Below are 22,316 nucleotides of genomic sequence, written 5' to 3'. Positions count from 1 at the left end.
ACCAAGCCTAGACTTCCCTCCCTTCAGGGACATGAGCGGCTTTGGTATGTCCCATTCTGTGGACTCTACACCATCCTCTGCTGGAGAAAGGGGCGTTGTCTTACCTGAACGCCTTTTCTCAGCAGGATGGTGTAGAGTCCACATCCCCCCCTGTATTTCCTTGGTCTAGGCATGAGTTTTTTTGCCCCTTTTTTTCCTTTCAACTTTTGTTTGGGGCCTTGCGTCTGCATTCTTCGCCTCGACATGTACCAAAAACTGGGAAGACACACCCAGAGAGAGGCGTGGCAAGTTTTTTTGTCTTAGTCTGCTAAGCAGGAAGACTGAATTAACCCATTCTGTGGACTCTACACTATCTTGCTGAGAAAAGGCGTTCAGGTAAGACAACGCCCCTTTTACAAACTCATTTTATAAATACAAAACTACTTTAAAGTTTTCTTTCAATACATATATTTTAAACGTTGGAAAAACTAAAGAGATAATTGTCAATTTCAGAAAAGGCAGACATAGTCACACTCCTCTGTGTATTAATGATTCACCTATAGAGATGGTCAGCAGCCTCAAATTTCTGGGTGTGCAGCTAATGAGTAGGCTGGCTTGATCGCTCAACAGCGAGACACCAGTGAAGCAGGCACAGCAGCGCCTGCATTTTCTGCATCGCATGAGAAAAGTACATCTTCCTTCCCCTATCCTTACCACTTTTTATAGAGGGACGATCAAGAGCATCCTGTCATATTGCATTATAGTCTGGTTTGGAAGCATCACTGCTGCAGACAGAAAGGCAGTGCAGAGAGATGTGGAATTCCTTGGAGCTATTATTTTCATTTCTTCTAATTGTCTGGCATTTAATCTGTTCTCTAGGATATTTGTTAGGGTGGATTATTGCTATGAGTGTCAGAATAATTTGTCATTAGACATTCTTCTACTTATTTTAATCCAGATGCTCTCTACAGTATCACCATACTTTCCTTCTCTAGTCACATTTTATGAACTGGAAAGGTGAGAAGATCTGCAGAACAAAATTTTTGGAAGTTCTCTGTGATCTCTGCTTCTAGAATACATATTTTTTATGAGCTGATAAATCCAGTCAGCACACTTTTGACTTTTCTAGAAATCACCTAGCCTTTTTATTGTTCCATATTGTCTCTTTCTTTTGCTAAAGAACCAGAGCTGTTATGTAAACATACAACTTCTAACCTCTCAGGTTGTGATGGTTTTGCTTGCTTTCAGCTGAAGCTCCCAACAATGATAGTATATTTACTGGCAGGAGAGATACCATGATCATGATGGTATTCTCTAGGCAATTGGCCATTTGAAAATGAAAATAACTTTTAGAAAGCAGAGGAAGGCTATTAAAAAAGACTCCAAACATTGATCACCAACACAGTGGTGAGAAGACAATCTTTTCTCTAACATCATCACAAACATTGTCTGCAAAAATAACCCTTGATTAACTTGAAAGGTTTTAGAATAAAGTACTTGGGAGAGGTGAAACAGAAATTGATATATTTGGAGAAATGTATTTGGAAAAAGCAGGGTGAAGAATTTGAAAAAAATGAACCCCTTGCCTAGCTTTATGCATGAAGATGGGAATTTGGGGCTGTATGGTAGTCAGTGTCATAAGAAATACTGTGCAGGAAGAAGGAAGAATAGATTCCACCATGGATATCACCACGTCCTAAAAGCTAATAGCTCAGAATCAGAGATTGAAGCTGAAAATAAGTTGGATATTTCAGCAAGACAGTAATCTAAAACATACCATAAAGTATTTACAGGAAAAAAGAGACAAGTCCATAGACTTGAACATGGGGGATTTCAAACATTCAATGTCAGCAAGAAGAACCAAGAGAAAGAAGAACTCTACAGTGAAGAGTGCAATGAAAAATGCTCTTAACTGACTACAGGAAACCTTTGAAAAATGTATTTCTATAAAGGAGGTATCACAAAATATTGACTAGAAAATTTCTGAAAACTATCATATTATTTTTAAAGAGTTTGTGAACATATGTACAAGTTATTCAAACAGTGTAGACAAAAAATAATGTGCATTCAAATTTGCAGATAAATATATCACGTAATGGTTTTGTTGGTTTGTTAGTTAAGGGTTTATTGAAACATACAGTTTGACTATGGAGTGTCTAAATTTTTGCATATAATGTTACATCCTGAACATTCTAAATTTCAGTTCATTAGATACTGAATTTTTTATCTGCAAATTCTTTCCATTTTTTTATTTTTTTTCTAACTGCCCATGGTGCATTGAAATGCTGCATAGAAATCTAATATACGTCTAAAATTTCATGAGTCTTCATTTTTAAATACAGTATTAGAGATCTCATTACTAATGCAGAAATACATCATAATTTTATGACCCTCTGGAAAAGGAACGTTATTGACTCAGAGAAAAAAAATATATTCATGCCCCAATTTTGCATTCTAAAAGAAACAACCTTATATTTCTTTCTGCTTTTGAATGAGATGGCAGATGCTGAATGGTTTCCAGTTATATAAAGTTGAATGTATTCCAGGTTTTCTTCCAGCAAAACTGTTTTCTTTTTCAAGAATCTGGCTTAGAGCAGAGGGTGACCAAAACTGTAATAGTTAAATCATCATGTAAAACTTTGAGCAATTTGTTAATTCCAGAGGCTTCCTAATTCATTCATCAGGGGAAGGATTGTGTTAATTTCTAGGAGAGGCATTTACAAGAGGAGATATGTTTGTTATGAATTTGTTTTATGAGATATTATTTTAAAAAACCTTTTTCTTCCTCAAACAGCCTTTGGCTAATAACAGGTATGGGGCAGATAATTCTGGAATAATCATTTATTAAGGTCCTTTTTTACTTTTTTTGCTAAAGGTAAAGTTACCCTTGAATCCCTACCCTTAAATGCACACAGAATTATTATTTATTTATATGCACCATAACATTTCAAACAATAGTATAATAAAATGTTTTTATGATAATAAAAAGATGAAATGTGAAATGATGTGTTTGAAACACTTTCTAAAAGCAGAAACAATAAACAAGCAAAGATGACGTGCTACATAGTTTTGGAGCAACAGTGAAGCTTTTCTGCCATATAACCATGCAATTTTTCAGTTGGTTTTTTTCTTCTAGATCTGTCAACTTCTATGCTTATCAAAAAAGTAAAGGCAGTTCACTCTGCCTTCAACAAATTTCTTTCCTCACGTGTCTGTCCCACGTTTTCCTGCAGTAGGAATGAGTTCATCAGATTATAGCAGTTTAATGACTCTTTGATTGGGATTTTTTACTTTTTATCTTGGGCAAGTTCACTGTAGCATCTAGAGATTGGGAAGGGGGAATGAGCCCCTTCTCCTCACACAATTACATGAGACTGGTATCCTTATCGGGGCACTTTTGTCTATGCTAGCTATTTTGCTTCTTAAAGAATGGAAGTATACATGTAAGTATAGAATGCCCATTTCTGTGTTTTCCTTTCTGTGTAGTATTTGTAAGTCTAATGCTTTCTTTGCTGAACATGCTTAACATGACCCTTTCTCTTCCCTGCTTCTCTGGCTGACTGGCAGTTATTCACAATGTTTCCTGATTCTTCCCTATAGGAACTTCCATGCTTCTACTATATCAGCTCAGCATCTCCTGCTTTTCTAGCCTCCCCTTCACACTGGTGAATACCCTCTTCTTTTCTCCTTTAGAACTTTCACCTCATTGATTATCACCTGGCTGCATTCATCACAGTGATGTTGGCACGGAGGCTTGTATGGGCCCTCATCTCTGAGGTAATGATGATGATAATCTTTTCTAGTTTCAAGATACTCTAAATGAGTTAGTATGTCCTGTTTTTATTCTTTCTTTTGTAGTTCTTTCATTTATCCACCTTCAATAAAACATCTCTCAGTGTTAAATGTTACAGGTTGTCCTTGGGTTACGACAGCAATTTGGACTAGGATTGCTATCGCTGAGCAGTGCAGTCATAAAGCATAACATCATGTGACCTCACCACTTAGTGACAGCAATTCTGGACATTCCCGATTGCTGTCATAACCCCAAGACCCATGGGTTCTTAAAGAGGGAAGAGGCAGGAATCTCAGGTAAGTACACATGCAATGGGTATGGGAGACCTGGAAGAGCCAGTGCAGGACATGCACGAGTCAAGGGAGAACCAGCAAAGTCTGCACAGGAGGAGGGGGTTACTCTGGGCAAAAGAAAAGTCAGAGTGACTTACCAGAGCAACTTGTGATCTTGTCAGTTTCCCCATTGATTTTCTTATGGCAGGGGTGTCAAACTGCCGGCCCGTGGGCCGGGTGTATCATGATAAAACTGCACCCACCCCATTGCCGGCAATGGAAAAAAAAGTTGCGATACGTCACGACATGTCACATGACATTGCGAGTTTGACACCCCTGCCTTATGGGAAACCACCAGAGGTCACAAATGGCAGTCACGAGTACAGTTCCCTGTAAAGTTGTAATTGTAGCCCGGCACTTGGATTGTGATTACATCACTGCGAGGGTGCTGCGATAGCCAAAACCTCAAGGACTGGTCTACGTCCATTTTTTTCAGCACCTCTGTAACTCTGAACTGTCAGTGAACAAATGAATATAAGCCAAGGACTACCTATAATAAAATTAGTTACCAGATTACTTATGAAGCTGCTTTGCTTGGGATAAATGTTTGTAAAGTATCCCAAGTTATAGCTGATTGTAACTTACACAGTACACAATGCCCTTAGATTCCATGTTATTAAAGCAGCATGTAGAGCAAAGTTCAAGTTATTTCAGGCAACATTGATTTTGTAGGGGTCCTTGGTGCTCTCTGAGCTTGCTTCTTTTCTTAAATATGTTTCATTACCCAAACTAGGTAATATCACTGCTAGTAAAGAGTGGGGTTTGTTCTCCGTTTATATTGATTGTGCACAATATTAAATTGATCTAAGGAGTAAATGTTTAAGTCTAATCATGTTTACAGAAGGATAATTTTTGCAAGACTAGAAATAAGATGTTTTTCTGGTAAGGATGAAAGTGTTTCCTAGAGGTCTGTGTGAAAAGTTATTTCTTTGTCCAAGCATTTTGAGATGGGCTTCATGCCCCCAAATCCAAGCCACTTTGTAATGCAGATAGGATTGAATACACTGTCTATCACGATTGCAGTACTTGAATCTCAATTTTATTTTATGGCAGAAGTAGGCACTCTTTGCTTGAAGATGATACTTGTAGGGTAGGACGGGATACACTGTCCTGCCTTGAATCTGCAGGGCATTTCACTCTAAAGTGTTGACTTCACCAGAGTGAGCAGGACTGAAATGTTTGGAACTCTTTGGGGGTTTTCTGTTTTCTAGTGGAAGAAATTGGCCTGGTTTTTTTTAAAGGGGTTCTTCCCCTCTCGTCCCCAACTTTAAAATATAAAATTATTCCAAGTACAGCTGAGGTTCATGTGGTCCATGCCCAAACTCAGAGCATGTATGTTTTGAAAGTTTTGGTCTGCAGATAGAATGAAGCAGGACTGTTCTGCTTTGGATATGAAACAAAGTAGAGGCAAACCTGATTGAGATTTAGTAGTAAAAGAAGGGAAAAGCAAGGAAATTGTTGCTGGCAGCTGAAGGAATACATTCCCATGTCCAGCTTTTTTTTTTTTTTTTTTGCTCTGAACCAGAACATCTTTGAAACATTTGTGGGATATGAGGGAAGACTGTGGAGCTGATGGAATTCTGGGTTTAACTCTACAGGCCTCGCAGGTGGGTACTTCATCAATGATTCACGATATGGTATTGATTCTGGCACGTCTAGTTCTACTCACCCTTTGTGTATGGGTGCTCTGTTGGACTCTGGTCAACCTCTTCCGCAGCCATTCTGTCCTCAATCTCCTCTTTCTTGGCTACCCGTAAGTATCCGTATCTTTTGTCCTGAATGAACACTTTTGACCAATGAAGTCTGAGTATAGAACAATGGCTTCAAAGCTAATTCTTGAATTTTTGAGGAAAAATCATAAGGGAAGATTTGCCTGTTTCAGAACAATTTTTCCTGTTAATGTCTATTATACATCAAACTTTAATTGTTTAATCAGGAGACACTCAGTCCATCAGCTTCATACAAGATCAAGACAAAGAGGGAAAATACATATCAAATTGAATAGGAAAATGAGATAATTATCTGAGAAGCTACAGTGCTCCTTGATAGAAAATTCTATCTGATATTCATAGATGGGATGTGTCACAGATTATAATTTCACCCTGTCATTTTTCCTTTTTCAGGTTTGGTGTCTATGTTCCATTGTGCTGCTTCCACCAAGATAGTAGAAACCAGCCTCTTTCAACAGACTGCAGCTATTTAGTGCAGGATCAACTAGTGGATGATAGTGCCTCAGGGGTTGGCAGTCTTGTGAAGCCCAAAGATTTATTTTCTCTCCTGAGAGAATCTGTCAAAGAACAGTTCAACCCCTCTGTGACCACTCCAACGCACAGCTGTCCCTTGTCCCCAGATCTCATTCGCAATGAAGTGGAGGGCCTCAAAGCAGACTTTAACCGCCGAATCAAGGAAGTTCTATTCAATTCCCTCTTCAGTGCCTACTATGTGGCATTTCTGCCATTATGCTTTGTGAAGGTAGCTGTTCTTGTATTACTTTACTATTAGTATAAGTGCCACTCCACCTCCTAAATCTTGCCTGTAGATTGTTGGGGCAATGGACTTCTGGTTAATTCCCCTTTTCTCTGTCTCCCCTTTGGCAGCCTGGATGGCGGAGTGTAGCTGCATCTGGAGTGCCCTAGTATTGCTCCCCGTTGGAGGATAGGTATTGCCATACATGTAGTGCCCCTGTGGTTTTCCCAGACTTTTTTCCATCCCATTTACTAACCCTGTGCTCTTTTTCAAGACAATTATAACATGATTCTATTTTGTGCCATAATATACACTTGGTGCCCAATTCAGATCATAATTTGACAGTATCCAGATTATCAGCACTAAGACTTTAAATCAATCCAATTAGAATTGGGGAAAATAATGAGATCATTTCATAGATTTCAGAAGCTGTTCAGAATAATTCTAAAGGCAGAAATACAGGACTTACACTGTTAATTTAATTCTCTGTTTTTGAATAACAACATATTTTGAATCTATCATTTTACTATGAAATCCATAAGGACACATTTGTGTGAGCACTTTCTAGAAAGCTCAGGGAATTACATAGGAGTTGTAACACAAGAGAGTGTGCAGCCAATGTATATAATGCATTAAAATATGCGAGAAAGAAATGCCCAAGCTCCCCTAGTTTACTATCCTTGCAGTTTATAAGGAATTGTGTAATTACCACAGCCTGAAAAAGGAATTGGAAGGGATGTTGAAAGGCAAGGCCAAAATGGTCCCAGTGGTGGGTAGGAGGGAGCACTTGGATCTATGACTCAGCTGGGAGAGTGGTTCCAACAAATCCCAGGAACATCAGAGCTCTCTCCCCAGAAGAGTACTATGCTAGGAAGACTTAAGATACTGTGAAGACCCTCACATTCGCAAATCTCTGGTAGAGGACCCGAGATTGAGGAAGATAAATACTGCCCCATAGGAGTGAGAAGGAAATTGTTATATGTGTATTATTGCAGAACATCATCTTACTGCTTCTGAGGTAGTTGGGATGCTCTTGTTAATTTATTCTCTGGTTTCTTGCAGAGCACTCAGTATTATGATATGCGCTGGTCATGTGAGCACCTCATCATGGTTTGGATCAATGCTTTTGTCATGCTCACCACACAACTGCTTCCTCCCAAGTATTGTGACTTGCTACACAGATCAGCTGCTCACTTGGGCAAGTGGCAGAAGCTGGAACATGGTTCATATAGTAATGCCCCTCAACACATGTGAGTTTGTAGTCATAACACTTTTTTTGAGGGCTGTAGGAATTTTGGAAAGACTCCTCCTTGTAAGTTGCACTTACTGAGCTTTCTGAGACTTATGTTTTCTTATTATAAGTGTTGTATTTTCATTTATAAGATTCACTGTTAGCAGAATATGTTTTTGATAGGTTTTTGTGTCTTCACAAAGTTAGCTAGCTTGCCAAAGTTCAAATGCAGAAAGTGTAATTTCTAGGCCTACGTACCAAACAAAAACTGCTGAAGACACTCTTCCTAGCAAAAACTTTAGAAGCCCAGTGCCAACTCCAAGAATACTCCTTGGCTCTTGCATTTTGACCATTCAGATACAATTTCAACTTTACCTACCTTCAAATTTGGAGTGATCAGCAATTTTATCCTTTCAATAACTATAAAAGCTTCCAACATTCCATGCAATTGAGTGGAATGGCTCAGTCCTCTTCCTGACTGCAAAATGAAGGCAGGCAGGACTTTTGCTTAGGAAAGAACAGTGTCTTATAAATATTTAAGGTTTGTTGAAAACTAAAGCAAAATATTGTAAGTTAAAAGACAAACTGGGGAGAAGGGCCGAAGTACATTTTACAGGGAAAAAAACGTACAAATTCCATTTACCCCTAAATGAAACTCCTAAGGTTTGAATGGATTCCTGAGATGGAAACCATAAATTTGAATATATGGTAGAAGCTTTTAATAAAAAGCAATTGGATTTGCTGATTTTCNTTTCCATTGTTTTAAATATTAAAAAAACATGGAAAATAAATATTATCATTATAAAATGTAACAGGTTACCAAGAACTTTTACATAGTGCAATTAGTAGTAGAGAATTTTTATCAAATTTGAATGAGAGAAATAAATTTGAACACTCAAAGAAGGAACATTCAGTGATTTTTTAACAGTAAACAGGAAGGAGTGGTTACTTCTAGTTTAATTTAATTTGAGTTAGAATTAGGATTTCCATTTCTACTGAAATCTCTGTTATGCTTATCCCAAAGATGCTTTTTCACAAGGCAACTGGACTTTTTTTTTTCTTTGAAGACGTTTCGCTTCTCGTCCAAGAAGCTTCTTCAGCTCTATTATGCTTGTTGAACAAAGATAAAAGTTCTAAAACTAGAGAAGTTTAAATATAAGGCATATAAAAGGCATCTACATTTATTTAATGAAATTATTCATCTGGTTTTGCTTTCTGGTAATAATGAAATCTTTTTCTTTGTCCATAGCTGGTCTGAGAGCACAATATGGCCACAAGGAGTGCTAGTACGACATAGTCGATGCTTATATAAAGCAGTGGGACCTTATAATGTAGCTGTGCCTTCAGATGTGTCTCATGCTCGCTTTTACGTAAGTATATAGTGGATTATTGAAGGTCTAAAAATAAAATACTTCCTACCATGAGATTAAAAGATTTCTGTTCTTTTACAACAACAAATCATTAATAATTAGCATAGGTTGGAGGAATCTTGTTAATAAAACGTGGCTCTTCCTTGCTATTCAGAGATAATGCTGCTAATAAGTTCTATAAACATACATTTTGTTTCCTTTTCTAGTTCCTCTTCCACCATCCCTTACGGCTTCTCAATCTGCTGATTCTCATAGAAGGCAGTGTGGTCTGTTATCAACTCTACTCCTTGCTTCGCTCAGAGAAGTGGAACCATACACTCTCCGTGGCCCTGATACTCTTCTGCAACTACTATGTCCTATTTAAACTCCTGAGGGACCGAATAGTATTGGGCAAGGCCTATTCTTATCCACTCAACAGCTATGGGTTAAAAGCCCATTAGTCATCTGAGGAAGGGAAGGATATTTTCATACAGTTATATTTTTTTTCCTTGCAACTGTTTATAAATATTTAAAAAAATATTTTATATTTTGTATACTACTGTTTTTTGTGGGGCAGGGAAGGGCCAAGTGGCAGTTAAATGTCGCTTTATAAACAAGGTTATTTTATATAAAGACATCATTGTGTTTATACTGTATATCAACATATATCTATGTGAAGCAAGAGCTTTGTATGTGTGGTCCCTCTATTTACTGTGCATGCAGGTTAGCCATCATAAAACTCAGTTTTACATATAGGACTTGACTATTTGCTATACATCTAGCCAAAGGTGGCCATTACTTACAGTTATTATGGACAAGACATGGGCAACTTCCTGGGTCCCATTTTAAGGTCACTAACTTTTTAAAAGATCATGCCATCAAAAACCCTTGCCAAATTTTTTACAGTATATTTAAAGCATTAAAATGGTAATGGTGTGCTTCAGTTTGTTTTAAACTTCTTTACATGACAGAAAACTCCAGCCCCCTCAAATTTAAAGAATAATTTTAGTAAGCAGCATAGAGTAATAAAATAAAATAGTATTCAACATCACATAGTGCAATAGGCAAAATCATTTGTTTTTGCACATTATTAAACTATATTCTCAAAGTGATGTCCAACTTGCATGGGATTCCTTAGCAGGCAAGGAAGGAAGATAAACTAGTTTAGCACACCTTTTATATTGCTATTTAACAGAATATCAGAATAACGTTGGAAAGGATCTTGGAGGTCTTCTAGTCCAATCCCCTGTTCAAGCAGAAGGCCCTATATTATTTCAGACAAATGGTTGTCCAATCTCTTCTTAAATCCTCCAATGTTGGAGTAACCACAATTTCAATATTAAACTGCATCCTCAAAGTTTTCAATACTTTGTTCTGCAACAGAGTAATCCAACTAGGGCTCATGGTCATCTTCTTTGGCAGTATTTTTAATTAAAAAGAATTAAATGAGGCTGGCCTCTGCAAACTACTAGACTTGAGTAACATCTAGGAATGTTCAGAGCTCTTAAGGCATCTTAGAAAGAAAGCTTAGTCCCTCTTTTTGAAGGTATATCCATAGGCCCAGAAGTAAGGATAAATCAAGTACTTGTTCTGGGATCTGAATGTTTTGTGACTAATCATAACAGCTGTTTTGTAAAACATTCTGTGAATTAAGAGTTACCAAATGTGAACAGCAAACATCTAGATGGCTACTAGATGGCAACACAAAACTGGATAACACTCTTACCTCAAGATTTTACAGTCTGGATCAGATAACCTGTCACGGAATGCCAGCTAGACCTTCTACCACATAATAGTTACCTCTCCCTTACTTTAATGAATATTTTTTTACAGGTCTCTAGTTAAAATACCATACAAAATTATTAGACTTTGGGTAGATGACAGGGTACACAGGAGAAAATATGAGCTCTATAGAATTGCAGAGCAAAATGAGAACTAAATTACAGCCTTTTCTAATAGAAATATGTTAAGCACCTTATCATTTTTTTTTCCAAAGTGAAAAGAACATAGACAAATTGGGAATGAGGATTAAGTCCTCCTCTGTAGTAGTTTATGTATGCAAAATCTTAATCTTATTTATTTTCTCTAATGGAATTACAAGCGTGATAATCACAAGCCTGATTACTTTTACTTCCTACTTATAGATATTGCTTGTTTTTCTGGGATATATTCTTGGCCATACTGCATTATGGCAAAATGTTTAGTAGCAAAATAAAACCCACATGCACAAACAAACAAAAAACTACAGAAATACCATTTAAAATACATAAAAAAGCAGGAAAAATAATGTTGTGAGAGATTGAGAATCCTTTTTGGGTGCCCTTGTCCCAGTAGTATTACGAAATTTGACCATAATGAAGAATGATTTTTCTCCATAATACACACACACACACACACACACACACCCCTAAACCTTGCAGGGAGAATGGTTTCCATTTTTCCTGTTTATTGGATTAGTCTATGCCATAGTGATTTTGACAGTTTTTGCAAAGATAAATTCAGGTAGTCCTCAATGTACAACCACAATTGAGCCCAAATTTTTTGTTGCTAAGTGAAGCATTTGTTAAGTGAATTTTGCCTCATTTTACAGCCTTTTATGCCATTGTTATTGTGAATCTGCAGTTGTTAAATTAGTAACACGCTTCTTAAATTAATCTTACTTCCCCATTGACTTTGCTTGTAAGATCATAAAAGGTGATCACATGATCCCAGGACTGCAACCATGATAAATATGAGTCAATTGCCAAGCATCCAAATTTTGATAATGTGACTGTGGAGGTACTGCAACGTTCATAAGTGTGAAAAATTGTCATGTCACTTTTTTCAGTGCTATTGTAACTTTGAACGGTTACAAATGAACTGTTTTAAGTCGAGGACTACCTGTAAACTAAGGGCTTTATATTTACCTTATACCAGAATACTTTATTTAGGTTGAAGAACAGAAAGGCTTTTCTAGGAAACCAGTCTTTCTCTTACAATATTAACAATACAGTATACCATTATTAAGGAGGACAGAATTGTAACTTTCAATCTGATAGTCACAAATTTTGTGAACATTTACAAAAGAATGGATAAAGGAAAATAGTTGCTTGCTTACAGAAGCTTACTCCCTCATATTGTTCAATTTAACATTAATTTGAGACCACCACTCCTAAATTCAAGGAAACCTCCACAATCTTTGTACTCCCTCCTCCTGCCCATTGAAAACAGCCTATTGCAGTGATGGCGAACCTTTTAGAGACCGAGTGCCCAAACTGCAACCCAAAACCCACTTATGCATTGTCGAGTGCCGGGTGGGTGTGGCCCATTGGGTGGGTGTGGCCCATTGGGTGGGCATGGCTGCGGTGGTAACAGCAGACTGGGTGGGACTAAAAAGTTCAATCAATTCCAACTTTGCAAGATCTTTTTTTTCCGCGAGAAGTTGAAATTGACTGATTGATTGAACCTTTTTTTTTTTGTACATGGCGACGGAAGCCTAAAGCGAAAAGGTTTTATAAAACCCAACTGAAGGCCTAGGACTGGGTGGACGGTGCGCGTGCCCACAGAGAGGGCTCTGAGTGCCGCCTCTGGCACCCGTGCCATAGGTTCGCCACCACTGGCCTATTGTGTAAGGTAAGGCTGAAAAAAATGCTCCATTCTAATAGTGTAAACATCTACTAAAAATGTGGTGCCAGATCCAATCCAGGGTTTGAACTCTCCCACTTCATTCCACTGATAACTTCAAAACCAAAAGTCAGTCTAATCTGGTGATTATTATGACAGCACTTGCAACTATCCTAAGATTATTTCTGAAAAAAAATATCATGTCTTCAGTATTGTTTGCCCTAATGCTAGCTTGGTTCAGAATGATAATGTGTATGTTATTTACAGCGGCTTCTTAAGTACAATTTTGAGGCATGTCCAGACTTCAAATTAAAAATATTAATCTTTGGAAAACTGCCACACCAATCCTGAGAATGGCCACATTCACATGATCAGGAAAAGAAATGGCACTTTCCAGAATTTTCTGAATATTATATTAATTTTATCTCAAACTCTGGGATAAGTGAACAAATCCATTGCATGTAATATTATATTATTGATGGCAATATTTTCAATATTGCCAATAAGCTCAATATTCTCAATATTTTCCATCATATTTTCTGAATCAATTGCTTTCTGTCACTTTGAAAAGGAACACAGATGCACAAGCCTATAGGAACTGGTAAAATGTTTTCCTTTCATTTTGATGCAAGAAATTAATGTTCTGCTGAACTATAAAGAAATACAGTTGTGTAATATCACTAGAGGGTATATATTGTTAGAGTTTTGTCAAGAGTTGGGTTTTTTAAAAAAATCTGTAAATGCCCATCACCCTTTCTAAGAAAGTCTATTTTCCATGCAAGAAACATACCAAGAATAATACTATGCTATTTTATACACACACACACAAACACAAATGAATGCAAATGTCACATACAGTATTTAATGTGCGTTCAAACAAATTGTATTTGAATAGAATCTGCTCCATTCCAAAAATCTGCAGCATCTGAATGTTTATAAACAATTGATATCAGTATAAATTGTAAACACTGCAGACACCTACAGAACTCTACATCCTTTAGTAAGTTACCGTTTCTTTCCAATTTAATTTTCTCTGCATTTTTTATGGGAGCTAGTGAATCTGTCCTGAAAACATTTCTAACTCTTCCTTTAAGCCATTCATATTCTAAACAGACAACTGTATTGGAACTGGAAGTGTTAAGGAATTTTGAAGCTAGCCATATTATCTCAGAATATCATAGTAAATTATTGGTTTAACCAGTGTACCACGAAATTGCTCCAGTTTTAGGCCTATCTGGAACAGCAATTCTTCATTCCACCACTTTGTCATCACCTGTGAAAGAAGCAGCAAGATACCTATGAGAAACTGCTGAGATACTTTACCTTCTTAGGATATATCTGAAGGGGGAAGTGATAGTTGCTATAAGCTCATTTGATCTCTGGCTGTAAAAAGAGCTTTGAGACATTGGGTGTAAAACAATTAGGACCAAAGGAGAACTAGACAAACTTGAAAATCATTACTACAATTATTTGTGCAACAATTACAAAAGTGCTTTCCCTAAGTATAGCTAGTCCTCAACTTACAACAATTCACTTAGTGACCGTTCAAAGTTACAACAGCACTGAAAAAAGTGACATGACCATTTTTCACACTTACAACCATTACAGCATCCCCACGGTCACATGATTTACATTTGGATATTTGACAACTGACTCACATTTATGATAGTTGCAGTGCCCCAGGGTCATGTGATCACCTTTAGCAACCTGACAAGCAAAGTCAATGGGGAAATCAGATTAACGTAACGGTGTTACTAATTTAACAACTGCAATGATTCATTTAACAAATGTAAGGAAAATGGCGCCTTCATGGATTACTGCCTTGTCGTGGCAAAAGTGCTTGCGTAACTCAATGAAGCTATGAGCTATGCCAGTGGTGGCGAACCTATGGCACGCGTGCCACAGGTGGCACGCAGAGCCATTCCTGCCTCCCTCCTCTTTGCGCATGCGCAGTTTTTTTCTATATAAACTAAGGAAGTTTCGGTTTCGGAGCACATGGCAGAAAGCGAGACAGAACAAGCGGCAGAAAGCGAGACAGAACAAGCAGCAGAAAGCAAGAGAGAGAACAAGTAAAAGCGGTAAGTTTCATCTCTGGCCTGCCGCTGAGCTTCCTCTGCTTGGCCACCGGACACCCCAGCGGCCCCAGAACACCCTGCCTGCATTTCCTGCAATTTTGCAGCCGGCCCAGCGGCTAAAAAACACCCTGCGGCCGCCGGCACTTCTCATTATTTTGCAGCCGGCCTCCCCTCGTGCAGCCCGCCCCGCGCCCTCTCCGCCTGCCACTGATCGCAGCGGACAAGCCGGGGGCCACCGGGGAAGGCCGAGGCCAAAGAGCCTGGCCCAGCGGCTAGAAAACACCCCACGGCCGCTGGCATTTCCCGTAAATTTGCAGCCGGCTTCCCCTCGTGCAGCCCGCCCCGCGCCCTCTCCGCCTGCCACTGATCGCAGCGGACAAGCCAGGGGCCACCGGGGAAGGCCGAGGCCAAAGAGCCTGGCCCAGCGGCTAGAAAACACCCCGCGGCCGCCGGCATTTCCCGTAAATTTGCAGCCGGCTTCCCCTCGTGCAGCCCGCCCCGCGCCCTCTCCGCCTGCCTAATATTGGCCCAAATCTTCAGAGATCGCTCTCAAACCATCCTGACCTGCCAGGAACAATACTAGGGGGAGGGAGAGAGCGACCTGACGAGCAGACAAACACGCACACGCGTTCCCGGGCCCATGTACTTTCCGCGCCAAGTTCTTCCTATCCCTACCAAGGCACAGACTGCTCCAGGCACCTGTCGCCCTTAGAGCGCAGGCTCCTCCCCAGCTGACTGGCTTGGCCTCCTCCAGTCCGTCCTTCCTCACCTGTCCCGCGGGTCGACCCAGCTGGTGGTTTTGGTGGCGTGGTCGATGTTGTAGTCGCGAGCTTCCTCCCAGCCTTCGGGCAAAGGCAGCTCCTGCCGGGGCATTTTTCCCGGCAGCAGGCACAGCAGTGGAGAGACGGACCGAGGCCGGAGGCGGTGGCGGCCACCCCATGCAAAGGGTTCAGCAACCCCCCGCCCAGCCCAGCAGCTGGCACGGCAAGCTGGGGCGAGGGGTCACGGCAAACAAGGAAACCAGAGCCAGGCAGCTGACCAGGCGGGAGTCTCGCATCCTCAGCCACGCAGGGAGTAAGGAGAAGCTGCACATGCGGGGGAAGAAGAGCTTTCCGAATGTTGCAGGCAACACGCGACAGCCCAGGCGAGCCGGGCTGGCTGCCTGCCGTCCGTCCGTCCATCCTCTCCCCTGCTTCTCTCTCTCTCTTCAGCAAGAGACCCCCGAAGCCAGAGAAGAGGGCGGAGCTACACTGCCGTGGAGCCTGGTGCCTAGAGAGGTCGAGCCCACTTATTTTACCGTGCTTTTGCTTCCAGCGAAGTAGAGCCGTCAGCTTAGCCAAGGCTCCGGTGCCAAGCTTACTTAAATCTTCCACCTTCTCCTCACCGGAGCCCCCTTTGTCTGCAACCTGCCCTAGCCCCTGCCTCACCTTGCCTTGCCCCAGGAGCAACATCAAGGTGGCCACGCCCATTTGGTGACCACACCCACTTAGCTATGCCCATTTTGTGGCCACACCCACTTGGCCACGCCCCCGGCACCCGGCGATGTATTAGTGGGTTTCAGGTTGCAGTTTGGGCACTCGGTCTCTAAAAGGTTCGCCACCACTGAGCTATGCCATGCAGGGCCACCCAAGACGGACAGGTCATAGCAGAGAGTTCTGACAAAATGTGATCCACTGGAGAAGGAAATGGCAACCCACTCCAGTATCTTTGCCATGAAAACCCCATGGACAGTACCAAAAGGCAAAAAGATATGACACTGAAAGATGAGCCCCTCAGGTCGGAAGGTGTCCAATATGCTACTGGGAAAGAGCAGAGGGCTAGTACTAGTAGCGCCAGAAAGAGTGAAGCGACTGGGCCAAAGCTGAAAGGACGCTCAGCTGTGGATGCATCTGGTGGTGAAAGGAAAGTCCGGTGCTGTAAAGATCTTTTCTCCATAGGAACCTGGAATGTAAGATCCATGAATCAAGGCAAACTGGATGTGGTCAAACAAGAGATGACAAGACTGAACATCGACATCTTAGGAATCAGCGAACTAAAATGGGCAGGAATGGGTGAATTTAATTCAGAGGACCATCAGGTATACTACTGCGGGCAAGAATCCCTCAGAAGAAATGGAGTAGGCTTCATAGTCAATAAAAGAGTAGGAAAAGCAATACTGGGATACAATCCCCAAAATGACAGAATGATCTCAGTGCAAATCCAAGGCAAACCATTCGATATCACAGTAGTCCAAGTCTATGCCCCAACCACTGGTGCTAAGAGAATGAAATTGACTGGTTCTATGAAGCCCTACAGCACCTTATAGAATCAACACCAAAAAATGATGTCCTTATCATCATGGGGGATTAGAATGCTAAAGTAGGAAGCCAAAAGATAACTGGAATAACAGGCAAGTTTGGCCTTGGAGTACAAAATTAAGCAGGGAACAGGCTGATAGAATTTTGTCAAGAGAATATGATGGTCATAGCAAACACTCTTTTCCAACAACCCAAGAGACGGCTCTATACATGGACATCACCAGACGGTCAACACAGAAATCAGATTGACCATGTGCTCTGCAGCCAAAGATGGAGAAGCTCTATACAGTCAGTAAAAACAAGACCAGGAGCTCACTGTGGCTCAGATCATGAGCTTCTCGTTGCAAAATTTAGGCTTAAATTGAAGAAAGTAGGGAAAAACACTAGGCCACTCAGGTATGAACTAAATCATATCCCTGATGAATATACAGTACAGGTGACAAATAGATTTAAGGAATTAGATCTGATAGAGTCCCTGAAGAACTATGGATGGAGGTTCGCAACATTGTACAAGAGGTAGCAACTAAAACCATCCCAAAGAAAAAGAAATGCAAGAAAGCAAAATGGCTGTCTGAGGAAGCTTTGCAAATAGCTGAGGAAAGAAGGGAAGCAAAAGGCAAGGGAGAAAGAGAAAGATACAACCAACTGAATGCAGAATTCCAGAGAATAGCTAGAAGAGAAAAGAATGCCCTCTTAGTGCAAAAAAATAGAAGAAAACAATAGAATAGAAAGAACCAGAGATCTCTTCAAGAAAATTGGAGATATGAAGGGAACATTTCATACAAAGATGGGCATGATAAAGGACCAAAATGGCAGGGACCTAACAGAGGCAGAAGAGATTAAGAAGAGGTGGCAAAATTACATAGAAGAACTATACAAGAACGAGCTTAGCGTCCCTGATAACCACAATGGGGTGGTCATTGACCTCGAACCAGACATCCTAGAATGTGAAGTGAAATGGGCCTTAGGAAAGCTGAGCAACAACAAAGCTAGTGGAGGTGACAGTATTCCAGCTGAGCTATTCAAAATCTTAAAAGACGATGCAGTAAAAGTGCTACACTCAATTTGTCAGCAAATTTGGAAAACTCAACAGTGGCCACAGGATTAGAAATGGTCAGTTTACATTCCAATTCCAAAGAAAGGCAATGCCAAAGAATGTTCAAACTATCGCATCATTGCACTCATTTCACATGCAAGTAAAGTTATGCTTAAAATCCTACAAGCTAGACTCCAGCAGTATGTGGATCGAGAACTTCCAGAAGCACAGGCAGGATTTCAAAGAGGCAGAGGAACTAGAGATCAAATTGCCAACATACGCTGGATCATGGAGAAAGCTAGGGAGTTCCAGAAAAACATCTACTTCTGCTTCATTGACTATGCTAAAGCCAGTGCTTTTTTTTCTAAAAAAAAAAAAAAAGTGCTGGAACTCACACACGTCATACAACCTGCCTTGCCTACCCTACAAGGTTCCATCCAAAAAAGGTGCCGGAACTCCGTTCTGGGCGTTCTATGAGAAAAAAAGCCCTGGCTAAAGCCTTTGATTGTATGGATCACAACAAATTGTGGCAAGTTCTTAAAGAGACCATCTTATTTGTCTCTTGAGAAACCTATATGCGGGTCAAGAAGCAACAGTGAGAACTGGACACGGAACCACTGATTAGTTCAAAATTGGGAAAGGAGTCCGGCAAGGCTGTACTCTGTCTCCCTGCCTATTTAACTTATATGCAGAGCACATCATGAGAAAGGCAGGACTAGATGAATCAAAAGTTGGAATTAAGATTGTCATGAGAAATATCAACAACCTAAGATATGCAAATGATACCACTCTAATGGCAGAAAGTGAAGAGGAACTAAAGAACCTCTTGATGCAGGTGAAGAAGGAGAGTGCAAAAGTTGGCTTGAAACTCAACATTAAGAAAACCAAGATCATGGCATCTGGCCCTCTCAATTCCTGGCAAATAGATGGGGAAGAAATGGAGGTAGTGACAGATTTTATCTTCCTGGGCTCCAAGATCACCACAGATGGGGACTGCGGCCAAGAAATTAAAAGACGTTTGCTTCTGGGGAGAAAAGCTATGGCAAATCTAGACAGCATACTAAAAAGCAGAGACATCACCCTGCCAACAAAAGTACGTATAGTCAAGGCCATGGTTTTCCCAGTTGCAATGTATGGATGTGAAAGTTGGACCATAAGAAAGGCTGAGCGCAAAAGAATTGAGGCCTTTGAACTATGGTGCTGGAGAAGACTCCTGCGAATCCCCTGGACTGCAAGGCGATCAAACCGGTCAGTCCTAGAGGAGATCAACCCTGACTGCTCTTTAGAAGGCCAGATCCTGAAATTGAAACTCAAGTACTTTGGCCACCTAATGAGAAGGAAGGATTCACTGGAGAAGAGCCTAATGCTGGGAAAGATTGAGGGCAATAGAAGAAGGGGACGACAGAGAATGAGGTGGCTGGATGGAGCCACTGAAGCAGTAGGCGTGAGCTTAAATGGACTCCAGAAGATGGTAGAGTACAGGAAGGCCTGGAGGAACGTTGTCCATGGGGTCGCGATGGGTCGGACACGACTTTGCAACTAACAACAACAAGAAAAATGGGGCAAAATTCACTTAACAAATTTCTCATTTAGCAACATAAATTTTGGGCTCAATTGTCGTAAGTTGAGGACTACCTGTATTATACATTTTAACCAATAACATACAATTTAAAATTTTACAGGACATACAGTATATTATTAATTACATCAGCATGTACAAGGATTAGGTTTCTCAGTGAAAACCAAAATAAGATTTTTTTCAAAACTGGAAATGCAAAAATAATTGAAAAACAGGTCTTCTATTGAAATAAATGTGAGGCTCATGCAAGCTGTCCTAATATGCACAATTCTGGAGGTAGGGATAGAGATCCTTTTTTTTTAAGTCATCTTCCAGGCTCCAGAATAGGGGACATGAAAAATGTTTTTGTGGTGTAAAGAAAAGAAAGGAGGCTTTGCATTAGGAACCAGTGGCCCAGGTTTTCCAAAAATGTATAGATTAAAATCAATGTTTTTCACTGGCTCCAAACCAAACCAGGTCACCAAAATATAATCAGAATACCTTATCTCAGTTAGAATTGCCACAGCTATATTTGGAAAACTTAACTTTTTGACCTTTTTTAAAAGGCATTATAATAATCAAGTACAGAATACCCTTCCTTACATAATAGATGCAACATATTATGCAAAGTTAGAAACCCACTCATTTCCAGGTCAGGATCAATCTTGTAAAAGTCCCATACTCAGGTAGGTCAATTGTATGTTAATTAGTTTAGTCCCGCTGGGGTGTATCATGCACTCTGAATAGAGAGTTATTTTTCCTGTCCTCTGAGATCAGATACAGAGATAAAAGCATAAAGTGTCCTACAAAATGGGGCTCCTCTAGGTGCTCTGGTCTATTTGTCTTCTTTTTTAAAATTCTTACTTCCCAAAGAGTAAACAAGGGATTAAAAAAAACAGGAAAGGAAAAGGATGTTTAACCCTGCCATCCTCTTCCAGCCTGATAGGTCTAACCCAGGGGTAGGCAACCTTGGCTCTTTTATGTCTTGTGGACTTATGGCTCAGGAATTCTGGGAGTTGAAGTCCACGAGTCATAAAAGAGCCAAGGTTGCCTATCCCTGGTCTAACCTGATCAATTCACACACTTAAAGAGATGACAGCTAGCTACCCACTGCAAAGATGGCTGGAATGCTATCAAAAGTGGAAGCCATGATATATTTATTTAGTTATTTATATCCCATCTTTATTATTTTTACAAATAACTCAAGACAGTGAACATAGCCAATATACTTTCCTCCTCCTACTTTCCCAACAACAACCCCGTGAGATGAATTGATCTCCAAGATCACCCAGTTGGCTTTCATGGCTAAGGTAAGACTAGAACTCTGACCTCCCACCTTAACCACTAGGCCAAATTCACTCTCATTACAATGCAAAGCCATTGGATCCTAGATTATCTGATATTGGAGATTACCAATAGCTCAGACCAAGACAGGCTTTGCTATGCATATATCTACATGTAGTCCTCATCTTACAATCATAATTGAGCCCAGAATTATAGTCGTTAAGTCATGTTGGTAATTAAGTGGATTGCAACATGATCACAACCAATTTTACAATGTTTTTGCAGTGGTCATTAAGTGAATTACATAATTGTTAAGTGAATCCATTGTCCACAATGGGTGTTTTTTGCTGGTAACTGAAAGTATCAGTTTCTGGCAAAAAATATAAACCACAGTAACATAATGCTGCAAATGTGGGCCAGTTGCCGAATACCCAAAGTGCAATTTCTTGACTGCAAGGAGTGGTGGGCAGCCAACTGTCAGAAGTTTGAATCCAAGTCGTAAATAGTCTTGGTGAAATTGGTTATAACTCTGAATGGATGCTGAGCAACCCGGTCATTAGTATATATTTGAAACAAAACTGGTCATAGGTTATTCACAAGTATTTGAGTGGGTGCTTTTGTCAACAGTTAGGAATACCAGGAATCCTATGGTATATTAACTCCCTTTCTAGGTGATGGACAACATCCCAATTTCCCTTTTTCAAAATCCATACACTTACCTCAATACTGTTTCTGCAAGCTATAAGCTTTTGTAATAGAAAGCAGATACTTTTCTGTTTTTGAAAAGTTGTTAAGTAAACAAATAGAGTAGTAGAGCCTCATCCTAAATAAAAGGCATTAGCATTTTATATTTGACTAAATAATGCATTTTACTTGGTCCCCTGAATTTGCAAAAGAAGATGGAAGAAGATACAGATAGTCCTCAACTTACAACAGTTTGTTTAGTGACCAATGGAAGTTACAACAGCACTGAAAAAAGTCACTTATGACTGTTTTTCACACCAGGGCTTTTCAATCTTTTCACCCATTGTACCACTTTTCGGATAAGGCCATATCCAAGTACCACCACTCGCCCAGCAAGGTATCAAAAACTTGACCAAAAAAGGAAAAAATGAGAAAGTACAGGTAGTCCTCGACTTACAACAATTTGCTTAGTGACTGAAGTTACAACAGCACTGAAAAAAGCGAATTATGATCATTTTTCACACTTATGACTGTTGCAGCATCCCCAGGGTCATGTGATTTACATTCGGATGCTTGGCAACTGATTCATACTTATGACATTCACAGTGTCCCAGGGTCATGTGATCAAT

The 22,316-nt window shown here is 40.1% G+C and overlaps 1 protein-coding gene across 1 annotated transcript in view; it reads left to right on the top strand.

The window, feature by feature from the left end:
* Positions 1-9,901, top strand: part of TMEM39A (transmembrane protein 39A) — a 28,250-nt gene extending 18,349 nt beyond the window's left edge. The window contains exons 4-9 of the mRNA XM_015827554.2: positions 3,673-3,756; positions 5,703-5,857; positions 6,228-6,576; positions 7,633-7,820; positions 9,051-9,171; positions 9,378-9,901. Coding sequence (XP_015683040.1) covers positions 3,673-3,756; positions 5,703-5,857; positions 6,228-6,576; positions 7,633-7,820; positions 9,051-9,171; positions 9,378-9,611 — 1,131 coding nt within the window. The 3' untranslated portion in view covers positions 9,612-9,901. The remainder of the gene's footprint in view (positions 1-3,672; positions 3,757-5,702; positions 5,858-6,227; positions 6,577-7,632; positions 7,821-9,050; positions 9,172-9,377) is intronic.
* The last annotated feature ends 12,415 nt before the right edge of the window (positions 9,902-22,316 follow it).

The sequence above is a fragment of the Protobothrops mucrosquamatus genome, unplaced genomic scaffold, assembly GCF_001527695.2.
Source record: "Protobothrops mucrosquamatus isolate PMUCROS unplaced genomic scaffold, P.Mucros_1.0 scaffold_215, whole genome shotgun sequence".
NCBI classification, from domain to species: domain Eukaryota; kingdom Metazoa; phylum Chordata; class Lepidosauria; order Squamata; family Viperidae; genus Protobothrops; species Protobothrops mucrosquamatus.
This window is presented reverse-complemented; position numbering and strand designations above follow the sequence as displayed.